This window comes from Heliconius melpomene, chromosome 4 (genome assembly GCF_056956725.1).
Source record: "Heliconius melpomene rosina isolate 202511_hmr_F chromosome 4, ASM5695672v1, whole genome shotgun sequence".
In the NCBI taxonomy this organism is placed as follows: Eukaryota; Metazoa; Arthropoda; class Insecta; order Lepidoptera; family Nymphalidae; genus Heliconius; species Heliconius melpomene.
Genome location: NC_140392.1, coordinates 8,007,825 through 8,035,016, shown reverse-complemented (window position 1 = coordinate 8,035,016; position 27,192 = coordinate 8,007,825). Strand labels below are relative to the sequence as shown.

At 32.2% G+C, this 27,192-nt stretch overlaps 3 protein-coding genes across 5 annotated transcripts; 2 read left to right on the top strand and 1 right to left on the bottom strand.

Moving 5' to 3' along the window:
- The first annotated feature begins 1,929 nt into the window (after nucleotides 1-1,929).
- LOC146539640 (uncharacterized) lies at nucleotides 1,930-3,509 on the top strand. The gene is made up of 2 exons (XM_085208419.1): nucleotides 1,930-2,198; nucleotides 3,263-3,509. The coding sequence occupies exons 1-2, from the start codon at nucleotides 1,998-2,000 to the stop codon at nucleotides 3,401-3,403; spliced, it is 342 nt and encodes a 113-aa protein (XP_085064545.1). The 5' UTR covers nucleotides 1,930-1,997; the 3' UTR covers nucleotides 3,404-3,509.
- Nucleotides 3,510-6,861: 3,352 nt separating this feature from the next.
- LOC146539639 (uncharacterized) lies at nucleotides 6,862-11,633 on the bottom strand. Of its 2 annotated transcripts, XM_085184945.1 has the most exons (4): nucleotides 11,349-11,633; nucleotides 10,099-10,316; nucleotides 9,711-9,833; nucleotides 6,862-7,073 (listed from the first exon to the last, which is right to left on the bottom strand). In XM_085184945.1, exons 1-3 carry the CDS (start codon nucleotides 11,450-11,452, stop codon nucleotides 9,751-9,753), a joined length of 405 nt encoding a protein of 134 aa, XP_085041071.1. In that variant the 5' UTR covers nucleotides 11,453-11,633; the 3' UTR covers nucleotides 6,862-7,073; nucleotides 9,711-9,750. The 2 variants fall into 2 exon arrangements, with proteins under 2 accessions (XP_085041071.1, XP_085041070.1); XM_085184944.1 differs by lacking the exon at nucleotides 6,862-7,073 and having other exon boundaries at nucleotides 9,565-9,833; nucleotides 11,349-11,627.
- Nucleotides 11,634-13,580: 1,947 nt separating this feature from the next.
- On the top strand, nucleotides 13,581-26,168 carry LOC146539638 (uncharacterized). 2 transcript variants are annotated; one of them, XM_085208224.1, is made up of 11 exons: nucleotides 13,581-13,884; nucleotides 15,666-15,793; nucleotides 15,962-15,995; nucleotides 16,085-18,152; nucleotides 18,516-18,669; nucleotides 18,895-18,982; nucleotides 19,849-20,016; nucleotides 20,332-20,528; nucleotides 21,069-21,223; nucleotides 21,810-22,029; nucleotides 22,333-26,168. In XM_085208224.1, exons 1-11 carry the CDS (start codon nucleotides 13,830-13,832, stop codon nucleotides 22,663-22,665), a joined length of 3,600 nt encoding a protein of 1,199 aa, XP_085064350.1. In that variant the 5' UTR covers nucleotides 13,581-13,829; the 3' UTR covers nucleotides 22,666-26,168. The 2 variants fall into 2 exon arrangements, with proteins under 2 accessions (XP_085064350.1, XP_085064351.1); XM_085208225.1 differs by lacking the exon at nucleotides 19,849-20,016.
- The last annotated feature ends 1,024 nt before the right edge of the window (nucleotides 26,169-27,192 follow it).

Below are 27,192 nucleotides of genomic sequence, written 5' to 3'. Positions count from 1 at the left end.
AAAAAAAACCCAAACAAATTCTATAAAATAAAATATAAAGTAAAATGGCGCTAGCTACTCTCCACAGTATGTGTCACACCGCATATTGAGATAAGTCAATTTTTTTACCATCTTTTTGTTTATTTTCCACTCGTGAGAGATTTTCAAAGCGAACGCCGGGAAATCGTGTTGGGACATTTGAATTTTTAGTTTCATATACAATATTTGGGTTTTTAATATTTATTTCTATTTTATTTATTTAGACGCCAGTTGTGGCGCATGGGCGAAACTTTGTGACTGTAAACATGACAGGTTGTAGGTTCGATCCCCAATCGCGGAAATGATATTTTTAATATTTTCATTTCTTCGCTGAGGTATTTCGACAAAGAGCAGCGTTGAGTTTCGCAACTCAATACGCACTGCCACCTGAATTGGGCGGAAAGTGGAGAGCGAAGTGTCAAACACTAAGCAGAGAGCTTAGTGCCTACCTACCCTGCGGGATACAGCGTGAAGCTGAAAAAAAAATATTTCACTCTGTTCTCCTCCTATAGGCAACTATATTATAAACTAAGGTGGAATACGGAGTGACTTGACACTAGGTTCTCTTTGCCTGTAAGGGGACGTGAAAATTGAGCAACAGAAACTATTAATCTGTAAGAGTAAAACCAATAACCGTCCAACCAGCTTTTATTTCTAATTTATATATTTCAATATAATATTCCCTTTCCATATATTAGAATTGTGATAAATTTGGTTTTAATTATGTGTAACACATAAATGTATGGAAGCAGGTATTTTGTATTGAATGAGTTTCCCATTTACAGAATCCCCTTTTAAGTCCCCTGAATTATAAATTGATGTAAAAATGTTACGAACGGGTTTTTAATTTACATTTATATAATGCGTTATTCGTTTGTCCTTTTTTTTAAATTACTTTTCCTGTTTTACCATTTATATTATTGGGCCGTAGGTTGTCTATAATACAATTAATAAATCTTAATATATATTTTTATTATTATTAAGTTTTTACACTACGGACTAGTGGATTTATTTTTTAGTTAAATAATACATTCTTTGCATAACTTAAAACTTAGAAGCTTTTATGACTGCAGACATAATTTCGCAAAAAGAGTACAGGCCGCCCTCCAACCAGGTGGACCGACGACCTCAAGAAGACAGCGGGAACCAGCTGGATTCAAAGGGCGAGTGGCGAGCATTGGGAAAGGCCTATGTCCAGCAGTGGACTTTAAAAGGCTGATGGATGCATGGACATAATTTTTATTAATATAAAAATGCTAATGCATTATAATCGATTTTTTTAAATATTTAATAATATATACTCTATAAGATAATATAGTTAGATGATGACCTATCGTAGCTATTGATTATATGATTGCAAGGTAAATAATGATAGCCTAGAAAAATAATCTAAAGATATCTCTCCGTACTTTACTTAAGTATGTGGTATAACAGATATTTTAACAATATTTCCCTAAAAGATTTAAATCTACTATCACCTCCGCTCAATCGCTTTCTTTTACATAAAGAAATAGGGAAGAATCAGACACTGGACCTCATAAATAATATTTTTCGTTTACACAATATAGAAGTCTATTCAACACTGCAGGAATCGGTCCTTTTTAGTAATTACTTTTACAGTGGGGGGTTATCCATATAAGAAGGGCATCTATTTCCCAAAAAAAGAAGGGCTAGTAGGTTTTTTCAAAAAGTGGTTTTACCCGACTATAAAAACGAAATAAGTACCTAATGGAACATTAAATATTAAATTTAATCTTAATTTCAAAGTAAAATGACTAATGTATATATGAATAACATTATCAAAATGTTTCACATCAGTTCTGATAACAACCGCAATAGAAAATCGTCATCAAAGAGCAATTATTGACGCGGTCACTACATGATAACAAATAGAATATAAGGCTGAGTGAGGAAACACTTACCATTCAGTAAGGCTAGTAGTAGTAGTTAGTTCTAGTTTTTATTATATATAATTAAAAATGAAATTCTACGTCTGTCTGTCCGTTTTGGTAGCAGCTGTAGTGTTGGTTGAGTGCACCCATACTTTCTACGGTTCCAGCACTTTTGGGAAACTAGTGTACCATAAAGATGCTAAATTTAGTGCCAATATGTTTAGGAAACGCGTCGAAAATATCACATATGTGCTGCCACCTACGATTGGATATGGAAAGGCTATTCAAGTAATATTATTTTTTCGTTTTAGATAATGTTTAGTTATTATAGTGGCAAATTTCTCTGATCTCCCGAGAACAAAGATTTGTTCTTTATAAAATTATTTTTTTAAAAAAAAAAGAGAACAAGTTATCATTTAACATTTATCAAATCATTGTGCTTAAATAACGACGTTATATTATATTCGATTCTTAGGGGGAATTAATTAATTTTCATTTTCTTGGTATGTCAGAAAATAAAAGGAGGCGTTGAATTCCACCACTCAACACGTTTCGATATTGAGTTGAAAGTTTTTCTTTAAACGCAAGTAATCCACATTTTAACTGATATCCTAAAGGACTTTATACTCCAATTTGGTCATTGATATTGTATTTCTTAATGGCTATTAGTATACTAGGCAATTTATAACTAGACTTTTTCTAGGCAAGTAAAATACAAAAAAAACGTATACATAAATAATAATCATATTTTATTTGTTTCTTGATTTTTTTTGTATATTTTACAATCTTCACTTGTTACCGAATGTAGGTCAAATCTTGTATTTGAATTTTAAACCAGTTATTCCCGATCGGTGAAGCTGAAATTTAGCATTTGGTTTGGACGACAACGTACGGTTGGCTAAGTGGCGTAATTTGAAATGCAATACGACGATGTTTGCCAATATTTCTAATAAACAAATATATAAAATCTTTTTTACGAGAGTTTTGCAGAAGATTTCTCCGTTCTCCGTTTTTGCCTAAACACACATATCTCATATTAGATATCTAGCTCATTTTGGCAAACAAGCCCAGAGCAAAGAAAATATAAACATTTTTCCTTAACAGTCGAGCCTAAAATACGGGTCATATAATAAATATTTATATCTCGAATATATGGTAATATATATGGATCGAATGACAGGCTCGAGTTATCTATCTATCTATTATCTATAATTAAGATGTCGAAGTGGTTTTTGGGTTGAATGTGGTAATCTCAAGAAGTACTGGTTTAAATTGACAAATTATTATTGCGAATACCAAAGAAGACCAGTAGTAACTTTACTTATAAAATTATATTTATTTTTATATTACAGGGAATCCTCGTCTACGACTTAACCAATTCTGGGGCCTCTGCTAACGTTACTTCAGGAGGTCTGGGATACTCCTTCGTCAATATACGCATGAAAAGCGACCGAGGACACGCATTACACTACGATATAAACATTTATGCTTAGGCTTTTTAGTATTAATAATAGATTATTTTATTTTTAAATAATGTTATGCATATTTCAGTATAATATATTTTATAATCTGTAAGATGAAAATAAATAATTCGAATAAAAAGATGGGTTTTTCATATTAAATATTAGCACATCGACTTATTGATTGCTTCAAGTACGAAAGTTGTTAAACCAAAATATTTCTTCTACCTTCAAAACTACTTCCAAGATCCAAGCAATCTCGAAACAAATACTTTTAACAGACGAAAAGACTAACAACAAAGAAATCCTATAAGGCTTTCGTTTTTGCCTTTTGAGATAGAAAACCCAAAACCTGGAAAACCTGGAAAACCTACGTAAAATAAAACAATATCGATCTGCAACCAATCATAATATTTCACGTACGAATAAATATTATAGTGTTTAAAATATTTGATAAGGTATTTGAGATTCCGAGACGGGTGCCGTTTCAAATGGGAATTCATCGGCGGCGTCTCTCGCATATCTCGTGGCGTTGAAAAATATATCTTGCGTGTATTTTACGTTCAGGCGTAAGAATTTTTGCGTTTTGAATAATATATCCTGGTTAGGCCAGTCGTAGCTCAGTGGCACAAGCGTGAGACTAGACAGACAGGTGGTGGGTTCGATTCCAATTTGGGTTGAAAAAGAAATATAGTATACTTACTCATGGTACATTTTGTATTGTTTGTGTTAGACAATATAACAAGTATCCTTTAATGAGTAGCTTCTCGCGTTTTTCCCGAGTAGTAAGGTAGGTAGAAGGAACAATAAATAATAATAAATACGAATAAGTACTTTATTGCACAAAAAATATAAATAAAATACAACGTTAAAAATAATTAATGATCGCAATGTATATGTTACTGGCAATCTGTATAACTTTGGCATTCTATAAAATATCTGGAGTGTGCAAGCAATATATTATTAGGGATTGTTTAAAGTACCTACTGTTCCACCGAGAATGTTTAAATTAAATACTTAGTCCATATTCATATATTCGAGCTACAGTTTTTTTTAAGTGAATATCAAATAAAAAAATAGGACTATGACAACGAAGTACATACAGAGTTTGTGAACATTTAATATAGTTTTTAGTAAGTAAGTAAGTATAACATAAATACATAGTTACAAGTCAACTAAAGTCAAAAAATAAATAGACCATATTAAAAAAAACATTACTTAAATATAACTATTATTCTCTGTTCTCAAACAATAAAAATTATAACAGAAAAATGCGTGAAAACAAAACGATCTTTCAAATGTAAGCGCATTCGCCAAGACCGTGTAAAAAGGTCTTACGTAAAACATTCCACCGAGTTATCATTATTTATCTGTCCAGCAATTTGTCAGTTTTCGCGCCATATGCGCCGCGATACAAAGGAACTTATAAATCAAGCGGAAAGACGTTCCTTGTCTTATTTTACTATCACTTTAAAAATGCACGCGGAAATTATATTGTGACAATATTTACGCAATACGCTAGTACTATATATTTGAGTTCTCGTGGCGCAGCGGCACAAGGGTGTGACTGTAATTCGACGGTTGTGGGTTCGATCCCCACTCGAAAAACTGAAATATTTATTTATGTTTATATTTCCATTCCTTAGCTCTGGTGTCGAGGCAAAGCACGGCGTTGAGTTCTGCCACTCAACACGCAATGCCTCCAGAATTTGGCAGAAAGTGGAGAATGGAGTTTATTAATGCTAGGTTCTCTCTGCCTACCCTGCTGTGTGCGGGATACAGCGTGTAGCTGAATATATTGGGAAAAAATTTTTAAATACCAACCTTGGGAAATTAGATTTTTGACACAATTATTATTAGATTACATTTTCACTTTACATAATGTTTTTTATCTAATATTTTTTAAAATAAAAATTGTCGATCGAAGACTTCAATATCCTTAATTTCTACAAAGAATGCTTTGAATAAAGTAAGATGCAGTTGGCTTCGTAGCTTTTGTCAATAAACGTGGGGTTCGTTCAAGGAAATGAATTTCATATTTTATTTTGAAACATACAGATTCACTGGCAACACTGTGCAATTATTTTAACGTTCAATTAACTCTTTGTTTTTCTGTATCTTTTCTAAAATTTACTCTTTATAAACGTGAACTAGAAAATCCAAAAATGTCTTAAAACACTCGAGGCAAGTGCCTAAAAGAAGCGGAATGATATTTTTAGTGGGCATCAGGCTGTAAGTGCACTTCCGGGGGATGACAAAGGCACCGGATGCGTCAATTTGACACCATCTCGAAGCTGAACATAAGAAAGGATTTTGATAGATCTTGACCTGGTTTGTGATATTATACGTATCTCGTGTGATCTTACTTACACGTTTTGAAATAAAGAAGACGTTTCGAAAGGCCTACAAAGGTTCCAAATTCGGTGGAAAATTGAGGAACCTAATGTTAAGATATTCCTTAACATTAGCCCTCTACTTACCCTGCTCCGTGCGGGATACAGCGTGAAGCTGTAGGTATGTATAATTTTTATTTTTTTTGTCTCGTATTTACCTCTTACGCATGCCCTTACTACGCTTTAAATAGTTAAAATGGAACTACGAGACTGAATTTTCAATTTTTTACACAGTGAATTGAAATATTTTCATATATTTCACGAAAAATGTATTTCCAGTAAATGTATAGTCTAGTTGCTATTTTAACAGGAAGGCGCACTCATTTTTCTAAGAAAAGTTTTTAGTTTTTCCTACGAACACGTCATAAAGAATTCTTCTGAAAAGCAAATAAATCGCTAACAAAACGTTTTTTCACTTTTACCTTTTATATGGACAAGCTGAAGCATTGTACAAAAGAGAATCACTAATAGCAGCACCAATGCAAAAACAAAACTGGACACAAAAATTGTTTTTTATAAGGATGGAACAATATTTCTTCTATAAAAGTTTTTTTAACGAAGTTCTTTTTTTTCTTTATTCTAGATTTAGTGCTAAAACACTTCGATCCCCACGTTCCCGATTTTTTAATCATTTTCGGTACAGTGTGTTCCTATTAGTTTCATGTTGCATCCCTCACCCTCCCTCAGGGTATTCCGTTCCACATTGACTCACTCCATTCCCAACATTCAGCCGAATTTTCGAGACATTGCGTGTAGAGTGACAAAACTCAACACTTCAGCGGGCTTCGCCCTGTTCCCAGAAACCCACCACCGTCACGCTTACAGTCACTGACACAGATACTTTTTTTAGCGTCGCGCTCTAACCTGCACAAAGCATGGTAGGCAGAGGGGGACTAGGTTCCCCTGTTAAGAGTTAAGACACTCCCGTCCTCCTTTTTCGCCGAATTCCGTCGGCATTACGTATTAAGTGGCGGAACTAAACTCCGCACTCTGCCTCAATCCCAGCGAAGAAATGAAATTATTAAATATTTCATACAATATTTTTTTATTATAATAAAACAAAATTTACTAGGAAATTTTATTACTTCTTTAATAATTAATTTACACTTAAGTACATGCATATAATTATAATAAACATCAAAATAATCAAATTCAAACACAACCGTAACTCACATTTAGTGTTGTACTAAATACAATTAACTTGTTAAATATTCATATTATTGTAGTAATATACTGTAATACTTGTGCGTTAACGTTCGCGTATTTCAATTATTATATTGTGTTATACTTAATAGATGTTTGTTGTTAATCTGTGGAGAAAATTGGCACATCACTATTATAGATTAATAAATATTTACATAGATAATGTATACCTATTTATTTTGGTATAGTCTCTTAACTGAAAAGGATTCAGGGGAGTTTCACATTAGGTTCCATTTCCATAATTTGTTATATGTGTTATACCTACAGTGTGAAGATAAAATTTAAAAAAGAACTTTTAATTAATCCAATACAAAAACGTATACATCTAGGTGTATCAAAAATCAAATCAGCTTCACGCTGTATCCTGCGCACAGCAGGATAGGCAGAGAGAACCTAGTGTTAACACACTCCGTTCTCAACTTTCCGCCGAATTTTCAACGCTGCACTTGGCCGGTACATCAGCCCGAAGAAATATAAAATATACATTTAAATAAATATTACATCTCCTCGAGTAGGAATCAAACTCACAACCACTCGATTTTACAGTCACACTTTGTATCCCTGCGCTATGAAATGTCTAGGTGTAGGTATACCAATACGTCAATTAAGCGTAATTGAGATCTCAGAGTGCTGCCGAGAGGTAAGTTCTTTATATTTATCACGATATCTAATTTTTACCATGATTTTACAAATAACCAGGTAAAAAAACTCCATAAAAGCTCTAAAAACAAATATTTAAAACAAAAATTAATAAATCACTACATCTGCTTTAACAAAATAAATTAAACGAAAAAAAAACACAATATCTATATTTTATTCTTTTAAAAAACTTTTCAAAAAACAAAAAGGATTTCATGAAACAATATAACCGCGTCGCGTTAGAGCGGACACATTGTCCCATTTCAGTTTCCGCACGATATGCGATATGCGTAGCGCCGCGTGGCGTTCATATATCAAATGTGGTACGTATGAAATGGACGGACGGACGGACGAATCTATATATATATATATGTATGGTTATTTGCATAGCTTTTATATTTTTAGGGTTGCGTACGTCAAAAGAGAAAATAAGAATCCTTATCCTATCTTTTCGTCCTCTTCTCTCTTTGTTGTCAGTATGTCTGTCTGTATGTGAGTCAAGAATTTCTTTATTAGGATTACGTAAAATTATGAAGCTGAAATAAATATGAAAAACATTCCCACATAATCAAATATTATGATTTTTTTTCTATACTCCAAGGAACTAAAGACTTGAATTAAATATTTGATATTAATTTCAGCTTAATGTTTTGTACGGAGCCCTTAAAAGATTTTTTTATTGCCTTGGTTAAATACACCGAAGTTTCTGCCACCAATGATCACAATAACTTTATACGAGTAAAAAGTGGAGAACGCAGAACACTATATTACTTCCATATGCAAAAGACGCGTAAAAATTAAATAAAATATATGGCTACAAATTTTTCATCATCTAGATTTTTTAATTATTTGAAGATTATTAATGGCAATTACTCACGCTTGTCAATGGTTATTGATTGCGAATCTAATTAATCTATTAATTTCATTAGAGTGTGAATTAATATTTTTAGCCTTTCACAGGTAAAATATAATTTTAAAAATAAGAAAAACAATATCTATATACCAAAGCTGAGTAGACAGCCCTCTGTAGATTAGATTCCCTAAGTAGATTATCTAATTTATTGTTAAAACACTCCGTTCCTTACTTTCCGCCGAATTTTCGAGATAAGCTTGCAGCAGCAGAGCCAACTGCCAACTGCCATATGAAAAGGATTCCTTCCATCAATGGAGGACAATGGAAACCACAAGCGTCACGTTTGCAGCACACGACGTGCCACTTCCCACGATAGCCTCAAATATAACCAATTGAACTGAAATAAATCATTTCAACACAACCATACTTCGTTAAAAGCAATCCCCAACCGAGACCGCAACGTAAACAAAACCAGCTTTATAGCAGGCATTAGGTACATGTGAATATATGAACATCCTTGTATGAACTACATTACAGTTTATTTTATATTAGTACTATTAAACGTATTAATTTGTATTTTCTATGGTTTAATAATAGAGAAATAAAAGATGGTCACTGGTGTGGTCTGCGACCGCAGAATACCGCCCAAGCTTAAGGGGCTGATACAAGAGCATCATCCGACCGGTTCTTTTATACGGCAGCGAATGTTGGCCAGCACTATCTCGGCACACTCAGGAGCTTCACGTCACGGAAATGAAGATGCTGAGGTGATGAATGAAGATGATGCTGTGAAGATGCTGAGGCGTAACGTGGTCTGACCGCATACGCAACACATTCATTCGAGGTAGATTTGGGGTCCGTGACGTAGCGGATAAGCGTCGTTTCGCAGAGATACAAGCGTCCGACTGCACTTCCACTCAAGGGAATAAATATTTATAATTTCATTTCTCTGGTAATAAGGCTGCGTTGAATTCCACCACTCAACACAATATTTGAAGATAGAAGTAAGTATTAGATACTAATGAATGTTTTTTTAAAGTACGTATGTATACCTATACTTTGGCTCTCTACTTTCTCCACACTTCTAACCTGATCCCGAAGATGAATGACAATAAAAATCAAATTCTGTTACATAAAATTTTATATTTAAATCATAATGAGAACTAATATGGAGGTATTTTTACCATAAAAATAAAATATTAATAGTACTAGATAATTTGTTAGCCTACCTATAATAAAAATACATACATACATTTATTGCTGTCATAAAGTAATAGTATCTTCATAATAAATCAAAATAGCTTGTATCGTTTTACGCAAATTGTGAAATTTTCACCCGCTCTCTTGTTACCACTAGTTATTATTCTAGATTCAACTAAAAAAATACATATATTGTAAGTAATAAGTATAACTTTAGTTATTTTTAACATTTTTGATATATTATTATAATATTATAGCGAATATTAAAGACTAGAAAGAATTGTAATGCATCGATTAGTAGGTTCCCTCTGCCTACCCAAACGAGGGATAATATATTTCACTTTAAATTATAATATACGACTATTATAAAAAAAAAAATAATAGAGTATTTTAGTCAATTTCACTTTATTAATAATGAAACAACTTTTTAAATAACTTACCAACGGTGCTATCTCCAACTGGCAAATAATTTCTTAACTTCTTTTTTTTTGCAATTCTCTTGTTTCTCTTATGAAATTCCACCCTTTTCTCCGAACCGTATTTCAAAACTAACTCGAAATGGTTTAACCGTCTCCTCAGTGTTCTATTCGCTATTATCATTCTTTTCCATACTTTATGGGCTCGAGTTGCGTTTCGAAGGGACACCTTGTCTAAATACCTTTCAATTTTGTAATTTTGAATAAATTAAATCCCGTTATAAATATATATGTAAAAGCTTTAAACTATAATAGTCATCTTCACGCTGTATCCCGCATATAGCAGGATAGGCAGTCCCACTTCCCGCCGAATTTTTCGACATTTCCTCGAGTGGGATTCGAACCCACAACCGTCGCGTTACAGTTACACTCTTGTGCCCCTGCACTATGACGGCCTCAATAACTAGATATAAAGGCACTAAATTTATTATTATTATTATTGCAATTAATTCTCCTCTTATTACAATTAGTTATCCGCAATGTATGCAATAAAGGATAACCTATATGTACGAAGAGATATCAATAAATAACACAAGCTATTAAAATTCAATAACTCTTATGTAATTATATGGAGAAATATCTATTATGCAAATAATAAAAATATATTAAATTATTTATTTTATACGTGCTTCGTTGCCACTTCCTTTTGTTGATTTTTCTAGGTATTTTGCATATCATATTATAATAAAATTAATTAATACCTGTTAGTGTTTTTCTAAGTAGGTACTTATATGAACATTTGAATATAAAAGTTCTAATTTGAAACTTGTAATATGTATTTTATGCAATTTAAACTAGCAATTACAATCGACTTTTCATTTATTATAGTGGTAATGAAAAGTACGTAGGGGGAACCTGGAAACCTAGTATGAAAATACTCCATTCCCATTAAGTTCCCCCCTTTCTTCTGTTCCCCGCTTTCCGAGAAATTCTGAAGGCATTGTGTGAGAGAGTGAAGAAATGACTATATCAAATATTTCATTTCCTCGAGTGAGAATCAAACCCGCAACCTACCACGTTTACAATCACACACACTTAGCCCTGCGCGACAACTAGCCTCACATCTAGCATAGATAAAGATAAAAAAGAAAAGTAATATAAAGTAGCTACACTTGTCACTTCACTTTATAAATAAATGATAAACAACACGTGCACTAATCGCATTACTCAAAATACGAAAGTGTTTGTAAATTATACATAAGAATGGAACTCACGAGAATATTTTCCAAGAGAGCTCGAGCGGCAAGCAAGAAATGGCGTCTGGATCCGGCTCTTCGAATATTTTAGTTCCGAAAACAAAAATCCCTGAGCCGTACATTGTGTTGGATTTTGCGGGTAGATAGATATATTTAGTTTTTTTTATTGCCTTTTTGTTGTTAATATTAATGAATAGTATTATTCATAATATTTGTTCATAGAATTTGGATAGATAATTATTTGTTTCTTTTCACTTCACTTGCACTTTAAAAGCACCACTTAGAGGAGATTCTACAGTAAATAATATCTACTTATACCTTATACATTAGAATAACACAAAGGCTACAATTTATATAGGTATAGATCTTCTATAAATTGCTTGCTTTCGGCTATAAAATAATAATAATTTATATGAGCAAAGCCGCGTTTGTGTAAACCTAAATTTTATAGAAAAATGTGAAAAATTCAGCAGCGAGGAGGACTAATGTATCTAAGTACCTAAATTATAATAATTTACAAAACTACTTCATTTAAAAAATCACATTAATATAATTAAACATGAAAAAAAATCCAAATAAATTAAGTTCATTTAAGTTGTTTTTTTTTTCTATAAGATGATCAAAGCCTTTCAAAGTCTAAAATTTTCGTTAATTAAAAAAAACTTATTAAAAGAGCAATGGACTGAACTAAACAGTTTATTTATGTGAAGTTGTTTACTGTTAGTATAAATTAAGTGAATACTTTAATTAACTCTCAATGCTCTTAAGAAAAGAAGCTTTTTCCTCCTGTTAATTGTAAGAATTTATTACGAGATGGCTAAACGAGAGGCCATTTTATATTCTTAGGCACTTACAGAGTTTTTATTAACAAGATACCTTTACAATTTATTAGGTACATCTGGTGAATATCAAATTATTTTATATTAAATGTATGTAGTGATGTACGAACGATACTTATAAAATAAGTAATAAAAGGCTCTATTACTATTACTTTTGTTCTGTATTTTAAAAAGAGATATGGCCGTTTGTATCGCAAAATACCGTATCGCAAAATAGCGTATATATCGACGCTTATCAAGGGAATAATATAATAAGGTACTTCCGATTGAACTAGAATTATGAAATTTGCCAGCTAGAATTAGCAGGTAGAATTTTCGGCTCTAATACAATGACGAATAAAGTTTTTCTCATATATCTTCCATGTACAGTCCATGTACACTGATCAGTTATAATTCTATTATATGTATAGACTAGCGGCTTGTCAGCGGCTTCGCCCGCTTGAGCTACATGGGTAAGGATTTATAATATTCTTTGTAAAATAACTGTAATGATTGCATATTACAAAAAATATCCAAATAGAATCGAATAATCCAATATCGAAATCGAATCCCAAATAATTAGTCGAATAAATGAATCGAATATCGATTCGAAAATATTTAATTGAGAACCTCCTCCTTGATTTGAAAGTCGGTTAAAAATACAGATGTTTCACAAACAAATACAGATTTGTTATAAGAATAAGTATAGATATGATTGATTTCATTCAAATGCCGATAACTTTTTTAAGTGAACCGATTTTGATGAAACAGACTTTAGATGTTAAGTTGAGTTAAAACAAAGCAATTAGTGAAAGTTTGAAGTAAATCGGTTCAGTACTTTCGGAGATTAGCGTGACTATACATACAGACAGACAAACAAACAGACAGACCTCTATCCATTTCAGTCAAAAATACTAAATGTACAGACAAAATATTTTTACTGTTTTATTATATATAGAGATAATGTATAACAATTAATATTGCCACATACAAACCTGTCAGTCTAAATAAATCATCTATATTATGCCAATAAAATCAACATCATTTTATGTGTTTCATACACCTAAGCTGGCAACATTAAATTGTATGTAAAATGTAAATAGTTAAGTAGTTGCTATATATTCCTACTGCTACTAAAAAATACACGCTGTCTATTCCTACCAATGCTAAATGTTAATAAGTTTAGTTCTAGGTCTTACTTTCCCATAAAAAATATTAAATAATCTCGAAATTAGGAAAATAATTTGAAATTGAATTATTTGTCATAGTATTTAACATACTAGTTAAAATTATTTTCTGCATTAGTAAAGTGTTTCATATGAACATTTTTATATTATAATAAGTCTTACTTTGACGTAGGTAAAAAATAAATAATAAGATTTAAACGATATTTTAGTATTGTCAATCTAATATTTTTTTAGGTTTGGCAACACTGGCCAAATCAACAAGCGGCCGTGCATCGCTCGCTTTTTGCTAAAATTATTAAATTACGACTTTATAAATTATTTTTTTAACTTTCTGATGTGATTTATCTTATTATATACTTAACTACTTATATTGCTTCTATACTGTAGTCTGACTTATGGAAATTATTATAATTTTTACTGTGTTCAAGTGACAGATGTTTCTTAGCTAAAACGCGCCAGTTTTCAATAAAATAAAGTGAAGTAATTATAAAAAAATGGAAGACAGTTGCGAAAAGGCAATTGATAATGCATCTTCGAAAGCAGAGCCAGGTGAATACAATATTTCAACAATATTTTTTCCAATGTAATTCTGTATAGTTTGTGTAAACCGACAAAGTTGACAAGTATGACATGTTATACTGACACCATCGTATTTAAGTATAAATGACGAACATTCTTTATAAAACTCAATATCATATATATTAAGCGTTTAAGAATATAGAAATTCCGCATTAATTCATCTATTCTATCATTTTTATTTCTTAATATCACGATTTCGGTCGCGAAGTGGATTGTCATTCCAATTGCATTTTAATTCAGTCGCATTATAACGAACCCAAATATCAATAAGTGTGTAAATCTGAAATGGAGTACTGAACAACGATTATACAACTGACATTTTGGCATTATGTGCTGAATTTTTTGTAATATTATCTTATTTCGCTTATTTATTTTACATAAAAAATTAAGATTAAATGAAACTGTGTCTTATTGTCAGTTAATAAGGCTTATATTTTAATGTCTCCTTATACTGGTGAATGAATAAATGTTTATAGTTTTGATGATAAAGTTTTCTGTGTATGAAAGTACATTATTGATTTAATTCTTATTCTGCAATACAAACATTTTTTACACCTTTGATAATGATGACAAATGTAGTAAAGACATCTTTTTCAACATTTATAAATATTTCTAATTTTAGCATGAATAATACATATAATTGAGATTGTATAATTTTTGAATTAATAATATCTTTATGAGACCATTCATTGTTGTAAGAAATTTTCAATAACCTCAAATCAATATTTAAAAAGAATAATTTATATTACACATTAAAATTATTGACACAAGTCTAGGTAGACTGATATAGACTAAGCAAAAATTGTATTGGAATTATAATAACTATACTAATATTATATTTAAAATTGAACAGTTCTTTTGGTATTTAATAGTATTTTTATTGAGTGAGACTATAGGGCTTATTATCTTGTTAGTGGTTTTGTTTGAACTTGTGGTCACAGTTACCTTTCATACTTAAAATGTGTTTAAATAAATACATAACTACAAATAATTTGTATTTGGCAGAACCACATGTCAAACCTAGTATAAAAAATAGATAAGAAATAGAATGACATTGGCGAAATGAATTGTGCTCAACTGGCACGCTCGAAACGCCATATATCGAGAAATCAATCAATCATTAAGAAATAGAAAAAAAACTTAGTCATATATTATAAATAATTGTAATTACAATAATGAAACATAATTTTAGTAGCCCCAGAAGCATAAAAAAATATATAAAAATATAGAGGAGGACAGTTGTGATGCAGGGATCCAAGTGTTTTACTGTAAATAGGCTGTGGGTTTCATGCAAATATTCAATGTTTTCATTTTTGTACTGTGGTGTTGAGGCATTGGTTAGTAGTTGTAGGCGTGGAGAGCAGCTATTCAACACACTAAATCTCCAGAAGTCGGTGTAAAGTGGAGAGTGAAATGTCTTAACTCTCTTTGCTCCCTTTGCCTATCCTACTACATGCGGAAACAATATAAATTTCCTCGTACTGGCAAGCAAAAAATAAAGCTGAAAAAATAAATAAATAAAGGGTCTTAAAACTAGGTTCCTTCGTTCTATCTTTCTTTATATGGAATTAAATATGAAACTAAAGGGAAAATCATTTTAGTAATTTTAAGTAAGTTTTTTTTAATCTAAAGTATCTCTGACTACCCCGCTAGGGATAAAGAGTGAAGCTATGTATGTATGTTTGTACAGAATGTTTTATTAATTTTTACTAAGTGTTATTGTATTAATGAAAAGTTAACTTTTGTATTAGGAAGGGATTTACAAGCCACTCCTGACACTACTTCTGAAGATGTCAAGGATACTTCCCAAAATCTCTTCCCTGATAGTCCAGTTTATGAACCAGAAGTAGAACCTAAATTAACTGAAGAAAATATTGAGGTATGTTAGAAAAATATAAAAATATGAAAGTAAAAATATTGTGTTGCAGTGAAACAACACAAGTGATATGTGGGTCATCAGAGAAAATAAATAGCATTATGCTATGTTTAAATAATTTTGAAGTTATAGTAATTCATTATAATGAATGTTTATTATTTTTATCAACAGATTGATACCAATTCTGCAGAAGCAGAAGCAAGAGGTAAGTGAAGCTAAATACTATTATAATAATAGTTTTTATGTTTTTTGTGCTTAACTGAGATCTAATTATTTCTATAATCCATTTTACAGAAGACCCCCAAATAATACATGCCAAAAGAAAACTATCTGAAGAACTCTCAGATAGCAATGCTAAAGTACTAAAATTGGATTTGGTCAATGAAGAAGTAGCCGTTTCGTCTCAGACTTTAGATGATGAAGTATGCGCGATAACTAGTGTTGCGAAACGGAAATTAGAAGTTGAATTGCCATCTACATCTCGTGTTCGGACCCCAGTACGATCTAGTCCAAGAAAATTGAAGCGAAGCAATAGTGTAGAAAATACGCCAAAAACACCAAAGACACCCAAATCGCGATCTGCAAGCGTCGATATAACCAAAGGTCGTAAAACACCAAGGTTGAAACTAGATATGGCCAAAGAGAAACCAGTTGAAGATAATGACGTTATTAAATCGAACCCAAGGCCAAGCGTCGAATTTGTGTCGGAAATGCAAGCGCCGAAAATTCCTGATACGATAATGGAGGAAAGTACGGAAGGGTTGAACGACTCGCAAAATTTCCACCTAGCGCTATCTCCGTCTGAAGAGGAGAGTGATAAGAAAGAGCGGAACTATGATAGTGATCCAGCCGTTATCAAGGATAAAATGGAGGTTATCGACATTGATAAAGTTGATAAAGCAAAAACTGAAGGATATATTTCAGAAATTGATATATCGATTCCAACACCACAGAAGTCAAAGGAAAAGCACACTGACCAAGAAAGTACGGACAGTATTTGCTCTATCGGTCTGGACAGTCCTGAGCACGTGCCAAGTATGGCTTCTAAGTTGATCTCAAAATTATCCAACGGAAAATCTTCTACTCCAACTGAAGACAGCGACAAGCATAACTCTAATATTACACCGGATATGCGGAAACTTATCAGTAATAAAGGGAATAGAAGCAAACACGAGTCCTTCCGGACTAGCAATACAGCCACGCCGTCTACCATATCGCCCTTGCAAAATGGGCATTCGTTACCAATGAACACGCCGCAATTGCCCGTTTTTGATATCCACGTGGCTCAGAACGAGGACTGTGAGTTTTTATCGTTATACGTAGTTCGAACAGACAGCGATGTTGGCATGGATATGTGCAAAGAATATCAGAGGATTTCCAAAAGATTCACTATTGATCCGTACCTGGGCGATGTGTCTATGAGCTCCTCACCATCGAGTGTAGCTAGTGTTGGGATGGTCCATTTACCTAGTCGATCATCATTCGCGTCAACTGTCAGCTTGTCGTCAACTTCGAGTAACCGCACTAGTGATGGGGCCTTCGTAGTCCCACAGCCACCTAGGAAGTCTATGTCGAATCCGTCGACTACAGTAAAGGGATACGAGGCGTTGATGAAGAAACTCCAAGACATATTCTCTCATATGCGGGATACGTCAACGACGGATCGATCGCTGAACGAAGATAAAATATCCGTAGGTGTTCAGGTGTCAAACGAAAGTGGTTTTAGCAATGGCAACGCAAGTCCCGAAGAAGTTAATAAGTGTGATAAGGTTACACCGAAAAGCTCACTCAAAAAGAGTCGAGTACGCGGTCGTAGGCCCATAGCTGGGAAAACGAAACGTGCAATACTGCCCACAACTATTGAAGAAGCTGAATACATGCATGGCATGAATTCACCCGAAATGATTCCATCCGACGGTGATAGTGGAAATATGTCACCTAAGGAAGAGAAACCGTTATCAGCTTTAGTGGGGACGCCGAAATCGGTAACGAAATTGAAACAAAAACGTCGACCGACTTCGCCAAGACCAGCCACACCGGTAGAAAAGGTGGTGGTCAAGCCTGAATACCCAGGATTCGCACCAGACACAGTGGTTTTAGCCAAATGGGTAGATAAAAGATACTATTCCGGAAAAGTTTTAGAAATCACCGAACCCAACAAGTATCTTATTAAATTCGACGATGGGCAAAGTAAAGTGATTTTGGATGATTTTATAATATTTGGGGATATGAAGAAGTTACCTTTGCAAGGGCAGTCGGTTTACGCGATGGTCGATGATGAGCAGAATTATGAACCAGGCTTGGTTTTGGGCATTGAAGAGAATTCCAACGGTACTATTACTTATCGTTGTACTACTGATAGGTAAGTTTTTAATTATTTTGTTCAGATATTTTGCTAAAATTAGCTCTTACTCTTAATATGTTGTTAACACCTCCTAGTGATCATTTATTTAGAAAAATTACAACATGATAAATATTATATACCAAGATAAAATCATTCTTATATTATATACCATTTTAGCTAGGAATTTGGTGAAATCTCAAAGATACGTGTTCTATTTCCACTTGGAAAAATGAATATTTTTTATTTTATCGCTCTGGTAACAAACAACGCGACGTTGAGTTCCACTATTCGACGCATTTTTTAAAAGTCAGACAGAAAGCGGGGAAGAGAGTGTCTTGACCTTGTTATTTGGAAATATAAATCCATACATAAATCCCACAGAGACGCCCTGGTCCTGGTGACGGCCAGCGAGTTGTACCTCACAGAGGACCAGGCGCGGTCTATAAAGGAGTTTGTCAGATCCCGTTCTCCTACCGCGCCGTCCACGCCGCGACGACGACACCACCGGGAGCTGGACCTTGATAATATTATACAGGCGAGTGATTATTCTCTCCTCTTAGATCTAAGTAGAGTATAGAAAAAAATTAACAGTACTAGAGTAATCACTTTTTGAATAGAATGAAGAACTTAGATCTGAGTAGTAAGTCTTAGTTTTTTGAAACAAATGATTTGTCTATTTTCACAATCTTAGTATTTGAAACATTTTTTTTACGTTTCCTCTCACTTCCCTTTAAGGTTCTAAGGCTTCATTTAATTTCAGGGTCCTCGCAGCGCTCGAAGCAGGGATAAAGTGAATTCCAGCGCTAGAAAACGTGTTGCGTCTCCGAGCCCTAAAGCATCTACTTCTGGTAATTTTTTCTTTTTTTTTTTCATAATTTGAATAAAATCTTTAAAATTAAAAAAATAATTCAGCTTCAATTTATAATGATTTCCTTCACGCCGGATACATCTGGCACTCAGCAGGGTAGGCCGAGGGAACCTAGTGCTATAAGATACTCTGTTCCCCACACTATACCGAATTCTGGCGTTAAGTGGCAGAACTCAACGCTGCGCTTTGCCTAGACACCAAAATCTTTATTTTATTGAAAAAAACTTGGTTATGCTTATCATAGTTAAATGAAACTGAAGTTGCACCAAAAATATTGAAACAACTTTCAATAATGTATGTATTTTTTGAATGTAAATTAGATTGGAGATTTATTTTAAAAATAAAATGATAGCTTATATAAAAGTAATATATTTGGACAATATATGTATATATTTTAAAGTAAATATAGTTACATATACTATAAATAATATACATATACTAAATATGTGCATGTATATCATGCTAAATATCCATACTACATTTATAATAATTTTGAAAACCAAGAAGATAGATTTAATTATTTTTTTTACTTTTACATTGTATCCTACATATTAATATTGAGTGGCAAAACTCAACGTCGTATATACTTTACTAGAGGGCAAAAATTAATAGAATTTATTCCCCTGAGATTGAACTCATAACCATCGTCACCTACAACAAACACTGTGCCGCTCCTTTAGGGAAATGGAATATTGTCATATGTATCGGTCTGGTAACTGGTCTGGTAAATAAGGCGATCCGTGGGGAACGAAATGTCCTAACACAAGGTTCCCTTTGCCTACCCGTCAATACACTGTATACAGAGCGAAGAACAAAATAGTAATATAAATAATACAAATATAATAGGTTTAAAAACAAAAAGCACGCCAGTACCGGCTGCCCGCAAGCGCCTTGCGAGCGAGAGTAGCGAGCTCAGCGAGAGCAGCAACCCCGCGCCGCCCGTGCGCCTCGAGGACGTGGCGGGCGTCGAGCCCGAAGTGCAGCGCACGCCGCGCAAGGTGGATGGCGTCAAAGGTACCCACACATACCCACACACACAAACACATATACACACAGAGAGCTAAAACCTCACACAAAAAATAGATGAATGATGGTGGATACTCCACATCTGACAGATAATCCGAAAGAGTTTTATATTTGAAACTTTGTGACTGTAAATGCGACTGGTTGTGGGAAATGAATCTCTCCAGAATTCCCAAAAAGAAGTGTTAACACTAGGTTCCCTCTCTTATCCTCTGTGTGTGCCTATCCTGTTACGTGCGGGATACAGCGTGAAGGACATCATCATAAATTGAAAAATTTAATCAATTATATTTATACTTCTTTCAGCCGGCCCTCTACAATTAAAAGGAGCAGCGAAACAGAACATAGGCAAGAAGAACTCAAAGCTAACCAAATTTGAGAACGACGAAGACACTGTATCAACACTTGGGCCAATACCTCCACCTGATAGCAAGATATTCTCCGGAATGTGCTTCTTGCTGACTTGCACTGAGCCACCGAGACCCAAGAATTCTAGTGAGAAGGTTTGTTTTTGTGGTTGTATTTGGTTTTTTTAAATTACTATTTAATTTTAAAACTAAATGGAGTTCACTCATGGCGCAGGGGCAATAGTGTGTGACTGTAACCATGACAGTTTATGGTTTTAATCCCCAAACGAAGAAATGAAATTTATTTTTTTTATTTCTTTGTTCTGGGGTCGAGGCAAAGAGCGGCTTTGAGTTCTGCCACTTAACACACAAAGCTTATAGATTTCGGCAAAAGGTGAGGAGCAGAGTGTCCTAACTCTAGGCTCCCCCTGCCGGTACGCACATGTATCCTGATACAGAGGGAAGCTGAAGAAAAAGAAAATATATATTTTATTTTAACACTGTCCATCTTTTAATTTTTTGTTATCACGCTGTATCCCAAATGTAGCAGAATAGGCTAGAATCCGACGGAAAGTAAGTAAATGAAAGTGTCCTATTAAGAATAGAGTGTCTTAACACTCGATTCCTAGGTTCCCTCTGCCTACCTAATATGTGAGGGATACAACGTGAAACTAAAAAAAATACCTTAATTTCCAGTGTCAAGAAACACGCCACTATTCATCAGAAGAGGATAGCGAAGCTACTTCGACTATGGCTGGAACAGACACCGAAGATTTAGTGTTCAGCGATCGACCCTTTAACAAGGAACGGCTGAAGGAACAGCTGGAGGCAGGCGGTGGTAGTGTTTATAGGTAAAGATTGTTTTTAAGGCTACTAAACGGCGTGTAGTTACGCCGACGATGAGGGCATGGCAGATTTTGGATTTTTGTGACCATGGATGTAAGTGAAAAGTGTTTATAATTGTGTTCAATAATCGCTCAGACAGACACCGAGAACTATTAGTTAGAGTTCAGTGATCAACTCTTCAACAAGGAATGGCTGGAGGATCAGCTGGAGGCTGGTGGTAGAAGTATATATACGTTAAGAATCTTTTTATAAACTTATAAAATAAAGCACAGCGTTAGGTTACGCATTCATCCTATGAAGACAGTAACTGTTACTATGTGTATGTGTACCCCCCTAGGAACACAGCGCGGAGTCTTCCGCGAATTTTAGCGTTGAAAACAAATGTCTCGTGTTACGTTTCTGGAATGAATAACTATCTTGTAAATATTTTTTTATGTAACTGTTACTATCCCAGACTTTGTTGAAATCAATTATCAAAAAAATTACCGACAATATTTTCACTATATCTATTAGTACAGCGCGGCGTTGAGTTCCGCCACTCAGTTCCAATATTTTAGACAGTCAAAAAAAAATATTTTTTTTCATTTTCAGTCACTTCGACGATCTACCAAAGAACAAATACTCAGCGTGCAAACTAATAGCTCCGCGGCCGTGTTTAACAGCGAAATACATACAGTGTTTAGCCGCGGATATTAAATCCGTATCTCACGCTTGGGTCATAATGAGTTGTATAAACGACAGACAGATGGACGTCGATTCTTATTTATTGCCGTCCGGATGGTCGATTATAAAGAAATGTTTTATTAATTGGGTAAGTTTTCTTATTAAATTGAAAATTTTACTAGTTTATATTGTAAACGCGGTTCTTATAAGACAAAACGCAGCGTTGAGTTCTGCAACTTTAAAACATCTTGATGTTTCGCAAATTTTGTAGTGCCTAGATAATGGTGGGTAATAACACTAAGTGTTTTCTGCCTACCCTTCTATATGCGGGATAAAGCGTGAAGTTAAAAAAAATACTAGATGTGCTACTATAAATATAACTAAGCATTGTAACGCAACGCAACTTAATTATTTTATAACTTTATTTCAAGCAATTTTAATAAAATTTCAGAAACCAGCCTTTGGCAAACGCAACCCAACATTTTTCAAAGACAAAACAATTTTAATATGCGGCGATCAAGACACTTTTGTCAAATTTTGGGAACGAGTATGCACATTAGCCGGTGCTAATACCCGTGTCGTGAACGAGGAAGATCTCAACATGTCCGGAGCTCTAGCCCTAGTCACCGAATGGGATTGCCCTCATGAGGTTCAAAATAAGGCGAATCAAGATAACATTCCACTGGTTTCTACCACGTGGGTCGTACAGTCTTTGATCGAAGCTAAGGTACTTGTCCCAACCAGTCACGATAAGTTCTCATTTATGTATACGGAGCCCGAATGATCCTGGGACTTTAGAAAAGTGCTCATTATACGTGAATATTGACACATGTGAGTGCTTGACGCTTTAAAGTGTTAGATTTAAGTGTAAGTGAAGTGTGGAAGGTGACAAGTGACACTTTAAGTGAAGTGTGAATTTTAAGTGATTTATCACTAAAAAGGAAAGGAAAATTGTTAGTTATTTCAGTCATATGAAATCAAACTGGTTATTATTATATGTTATACTTTGGTGGCAAATACTAATATAATATAATTTTCAAGACATACTAATATATATTCTATCTTTCATTATTTTTTTTATTTTGAGAATGATATACATTTCAAACTACATTTGATTTTATATGACTCACTCATAAAATGAATAATATTACTAAGACTAATATTTGATCATAAAAAATTGTAATTTTTGAAATATTAAACAACATTCATTGAAATTGTGAGAAACTATACATTAGAAGATCAAGTTAATAAATTGTGAAAATTCTAATATAAAGTTTAATATAGGAAATCAAAAGAGAATGAAAATATGTATAATGTTGAACATCAAGTCAATACTTATGATCAATATGAAAAAAATACTGTATCTACTGTTGTTACTGTATGTAACTCTGCATTTTCAGTCTTTTTTTCAAAAATTATTGGAATAATCGAGAGAACTTCTTTAAAAAAATATATAAATTATCAGAACTAACCTTATTTATTTATTTTATTTTATTTTAACACTTTATTACACCATAATTGAAATTAATTAACTAAAAGACAAAATGAAAAACAAACATAAATTAACTTAAATACAACCTTAACCTTGTATATATAATAAATAAATTCAATACATACAATTGTAACTTGTCCAAAGAAACTTATTCTTTTTCTGCATTTTGTACTGTCTTTCTGTTTATTAAATAAATAATTGAATAGTTTTTTGTCAAATTTTAAATTGTTTAAGAAATTTTGTTTTTCAACCTACAAATTAAATAAAAATATTTTTAGTGTATGTAAATTATAATTATAAGGGCTATTACTAATTATTGAATAAGTATCTTTCTATTTCATGCTTTTTATACTTTATTTTTGGATCTTAGCCTATAAATAAAACCATTACGCTTATATACTTTTTTTTGCATTTTTTTTATGGATTTGTCATTTGCATTAATTTAAATGACTGATATAGATAATATCATATTTTTATCTTTTTTTTCACAGATTATTTAGTATAGATTACATAAAATATAGATTGTAAGGTAAATGTGATTATAATAATTAATCTCATGTTATATATTGAATTTGAGGGAATTTGAAATAATATAAGATTTACAGGTTCATGAGTTATGTCTATTTTTTTATGTATTTCTGTTTGTGTACTTTAATTTAGATGTGATGAATATTGTGTAAAAATTTGTCTAAATTGTAGTGTTTAAAAAAAAATTAAGGAAACAAAGTCAAGTTACAATTAGAATAAATGTCAGTATTTAGAATAAATTCCTTGTAAAATATGTGTATTCTTATAAATATAACATATTTCAATGTGTGGTAAATAGAAGTATTCCAGTATTTTAGACTTTTTTTTTATTTTATTTTTTATCTGTGGAAGCTATAATGTTAGGAATGAAATATAATATTTATTAATAACATCTTGTTATTATTTTCTAATTTTCCCCTAGAACTTTTCAATTCAAAGGTACAAAATACAAATTTTGCGTTAAACAAGAAAATAACTTATTACATAAGAATGTAAATGGTCTCATTTAGAATTAATTCTAATAAGATTAAGAAAATTACTGATTTATTGATTATAAGAAATAAATAAAATTATTACTAATAAGAATATTTTTGGCCTAAACTATGGTATTATGTATTGTGTTAAAAATAAATTGGTGTTTTTTTATTATTTTAAGTATATTGATTTTTTTTATGTGATTTTCTAAATTTAATTGAAATAATTGTATTAAATAAATGTCAGCAGCTTAATGTTTTGAATGTTTGAAATGTTCATATTTTTAATTATAATTGGCATGTATTATTTAATTATATTAAATATTTTTTATTTTTAATGATAGAAATCATGAGCCTATTTCTGTAGTTTAAAATATTATATGAAATAAAACTTTTTGAAAATTATTTGTTGCATTTTCTATTATATAATTGGTAGACTGTAGACATTTTTAGTATTAAGAAATGTGTGAAATTAAATATGTAATTTAAAGAATTGTAAATTTCACTGTGGATAAACAAAATATTTAGATTTCAACTTTTGACTGTTGATAGTGTCTAATCTGATTTATGTACATAATAATATATAAGGGTATTCTATTTTTTAAAAACTATAAATATATTAATGTCTAAATATATAAAGAATTCATGTATTGTACAATTTATCTAATGTTTATTTTTTTTTTCACGTTAAAAGTACTTCATTCAACTTTAATTTTTGACATTTAGTAAATTGGAAGTACAGTAAATGACTAATTCAATCGTATTTAATTTGATATTTTAAAACGACTGTATTATTATTTTTTAACTGACTTCGTCGAGAAAAGGAGGATACCAATTCGACAATTTTTTTTTGTTACCTCATAACTTTTGACTGGGTGAACCGATTTGATTATTTTTTTGAAAGGTAGTGCTTCCCATGTGGTCCCATTTTTTTTGGTCCATTTCTGACAATGGTATCTATGAGAAATCACATGTCTTAAATTTGCATTAGGTATGTGCGCGATAAATAGACGAATAACTCAATTCTTTTTTTATTTTAAAGGATACAATTCAAGGATAGTTTGGTGAATGTTTGGTTAGGTTTCGATAATGGGATCCGATTGAAATTGACAGTTTGTTTTTTTTTTAGTAAAAATTTAATTATACTGTAATAGTTACAAGGAAAAACATTGTTAAAATTGATGTCAGAAGTGAGATTCCTCATCGTTCTTGATTGTAATAAAAATGTAGTGATATATAACATTTTGTGAGTCGGTTTTCTGATATTTGACTGTCATAGATGTTTTAATGGTCTAGATGTATGAGAAATACAATGTGTTGTCTGTAAACTTAATGCTATATTATTATTTTGTTTAATAATTTTTATTATTTGGTAACATGCAAAGTAAATAATTTGACAGGTAGGCAGAAAGAACCTAATATTATAACAATTAGTTAAGTTTTAACAATTTAGATACATTATGGAATAAAAAAAATATATTAAAAAATTTACAAAACCTGTTTTGACATGATTTTTTGTTGAATTGAATTTATCCATCAAACGGAAATTGAACCCACGACCAGACAGTATTATATTTCTGTCTTTATAATGCATTGTACTATTAGGTAGTATTAGGTATTTCCTTTTCCATTTATGTTGGTTGTTTGGACAACACAAGTATGACTGTTGATGACTTTTGATTGCATTTCTTTAGGTTTTTTTTACTGATTTTTGTCCCAATTGATCTATCACGGACATTTTGTGTAACGGTAGACATTGTATTGTGTAAAATACTATGAATAAATGATAGAAATAATTATTTCGTTTTATTTCGTTTCTCTGTCGTTGCCGACAACGACCAAGTGCTCAGAGCGTCAGGTTTCCTCTGCCTCCCGGATATATGCGGGATATACAAAAAAAGGAACGTATTGTTGTAAATGTTAAGCAAATAATTATCTACTTAATTCAGTACGCGACAATACAAAATTTATGAAAGAAATATAAAAATATAATTTGCCTAAAAAAAAATTATTTTCGTACAAATTATAGAATTTATAATTATGATTAGTAATGAGCGCCATCTAGTGTGTCAACAAACAATGAAAATGAAGAAATTTTATCATAGCGAATGATTTAGTTCTTAAAACATTCAAAAGATGGCGCTGCAAAATATAATAAAGTATTAACATGATCTTCATTTAGGGGTAGCTTAATTCACATACATGACAAGACTTGTCGTTGAAATTCAAATTAATAATTAATTTGTTTTTATTGTCTACACATAATCTAAATAGTATAGCTATCTAAATATAACTAAAAAGAAGTTATTTCTTACTGACCAACCAACAGTCAACAGAATAATCAAAGAAAGTAAACGACAAATAAAGTAAAATATTCAACGAAATTCCAAAACGAAAATTTACATACAATATATTATAAAAACAGCCACATTATCGAACAATACTGACCTGGGGGTGAGGGAGATGACTTGTGCAGTGTATCGTTTAACCCTTTAGGGCTGCAAGGTTATTAATATAAAAGCAAATCTCTATAAATTATGAGAACAGTGTTTCTTAGCCACCAGTTAATGGACGGAGATTTTTCATCTCTTATTATATGATTTTGAAAATGACTACTGGAATGCGAATTTACTGAAACAAATGTGTTGTGAGACTTATTCTTGGAAGGCTTTAGTGTGTTTGGCTCTTATAGTTTATTGGTGATTCGTTCGAAGTGTAGTTTTGAGTTTGAATCCCGAAATAGTGACTGTGACTTAAAAGGATTTCTAGTTCTAATGAGTAAATATTGAAGTAATACAAAGAAAAAGTCTATTATATT

Coding starts and splice junctions, on each gene's coding strand:
- LOC146539640 (XM_085208419.1), top strand. CDS start 1,998: ATGAAATTCTACGTCTGTCTGTCCGTTTTGGTAGCAGCTGTAGTGTTG. Junction 2,199..3,262: donor GATATGGAAAGGCTATTCAA/GTAATATTATTT, acceptor TTTATATTACAG/GGAATCCTCGTCTACGACTT.
- LOC146539639 (XM_085184945.1), bottom strand. CDS start 11,452: ATGTACGGCTCAGGGATTTTTGTTTTCGGAACTAAAATATTCGAAGAG. Junction 10,317..11,348: donor CTCTCTTGGAAAATATTCTC/GTGAGTTCCATT, acceptor CAAAATTGAAAG/GTATTTAGACAAGGTGTCCC. Junction 9,834..10,098: donor AGTTGGAGATAGCACCGTTG/GTAAGTTATTTA, acceptor GTATTTTTTTAG/TTGAATCTAGAATAATAACT.
- LOC146539638 (XM_085208224.1), top strand. CDS start 13,830: ATGGAAGACAGTTGCGAAAAGGCAATTGATAATGCATCTTCGAAAGCA. Junction 15,996..16,084: donor TGCAGAAGCAGAAGCAAGAG/GTAAGTGAAGCT, acceptor TCCATTTTACAG/AAGACCCCCAAATAATACAT. Junction 21,224..21,809: donor GGCGGTGGTAGTGTTTATAG/GTAAAGATTGTT, acceptor TTTCATTTTCAG/TCACTTCGACGATCTACCAA.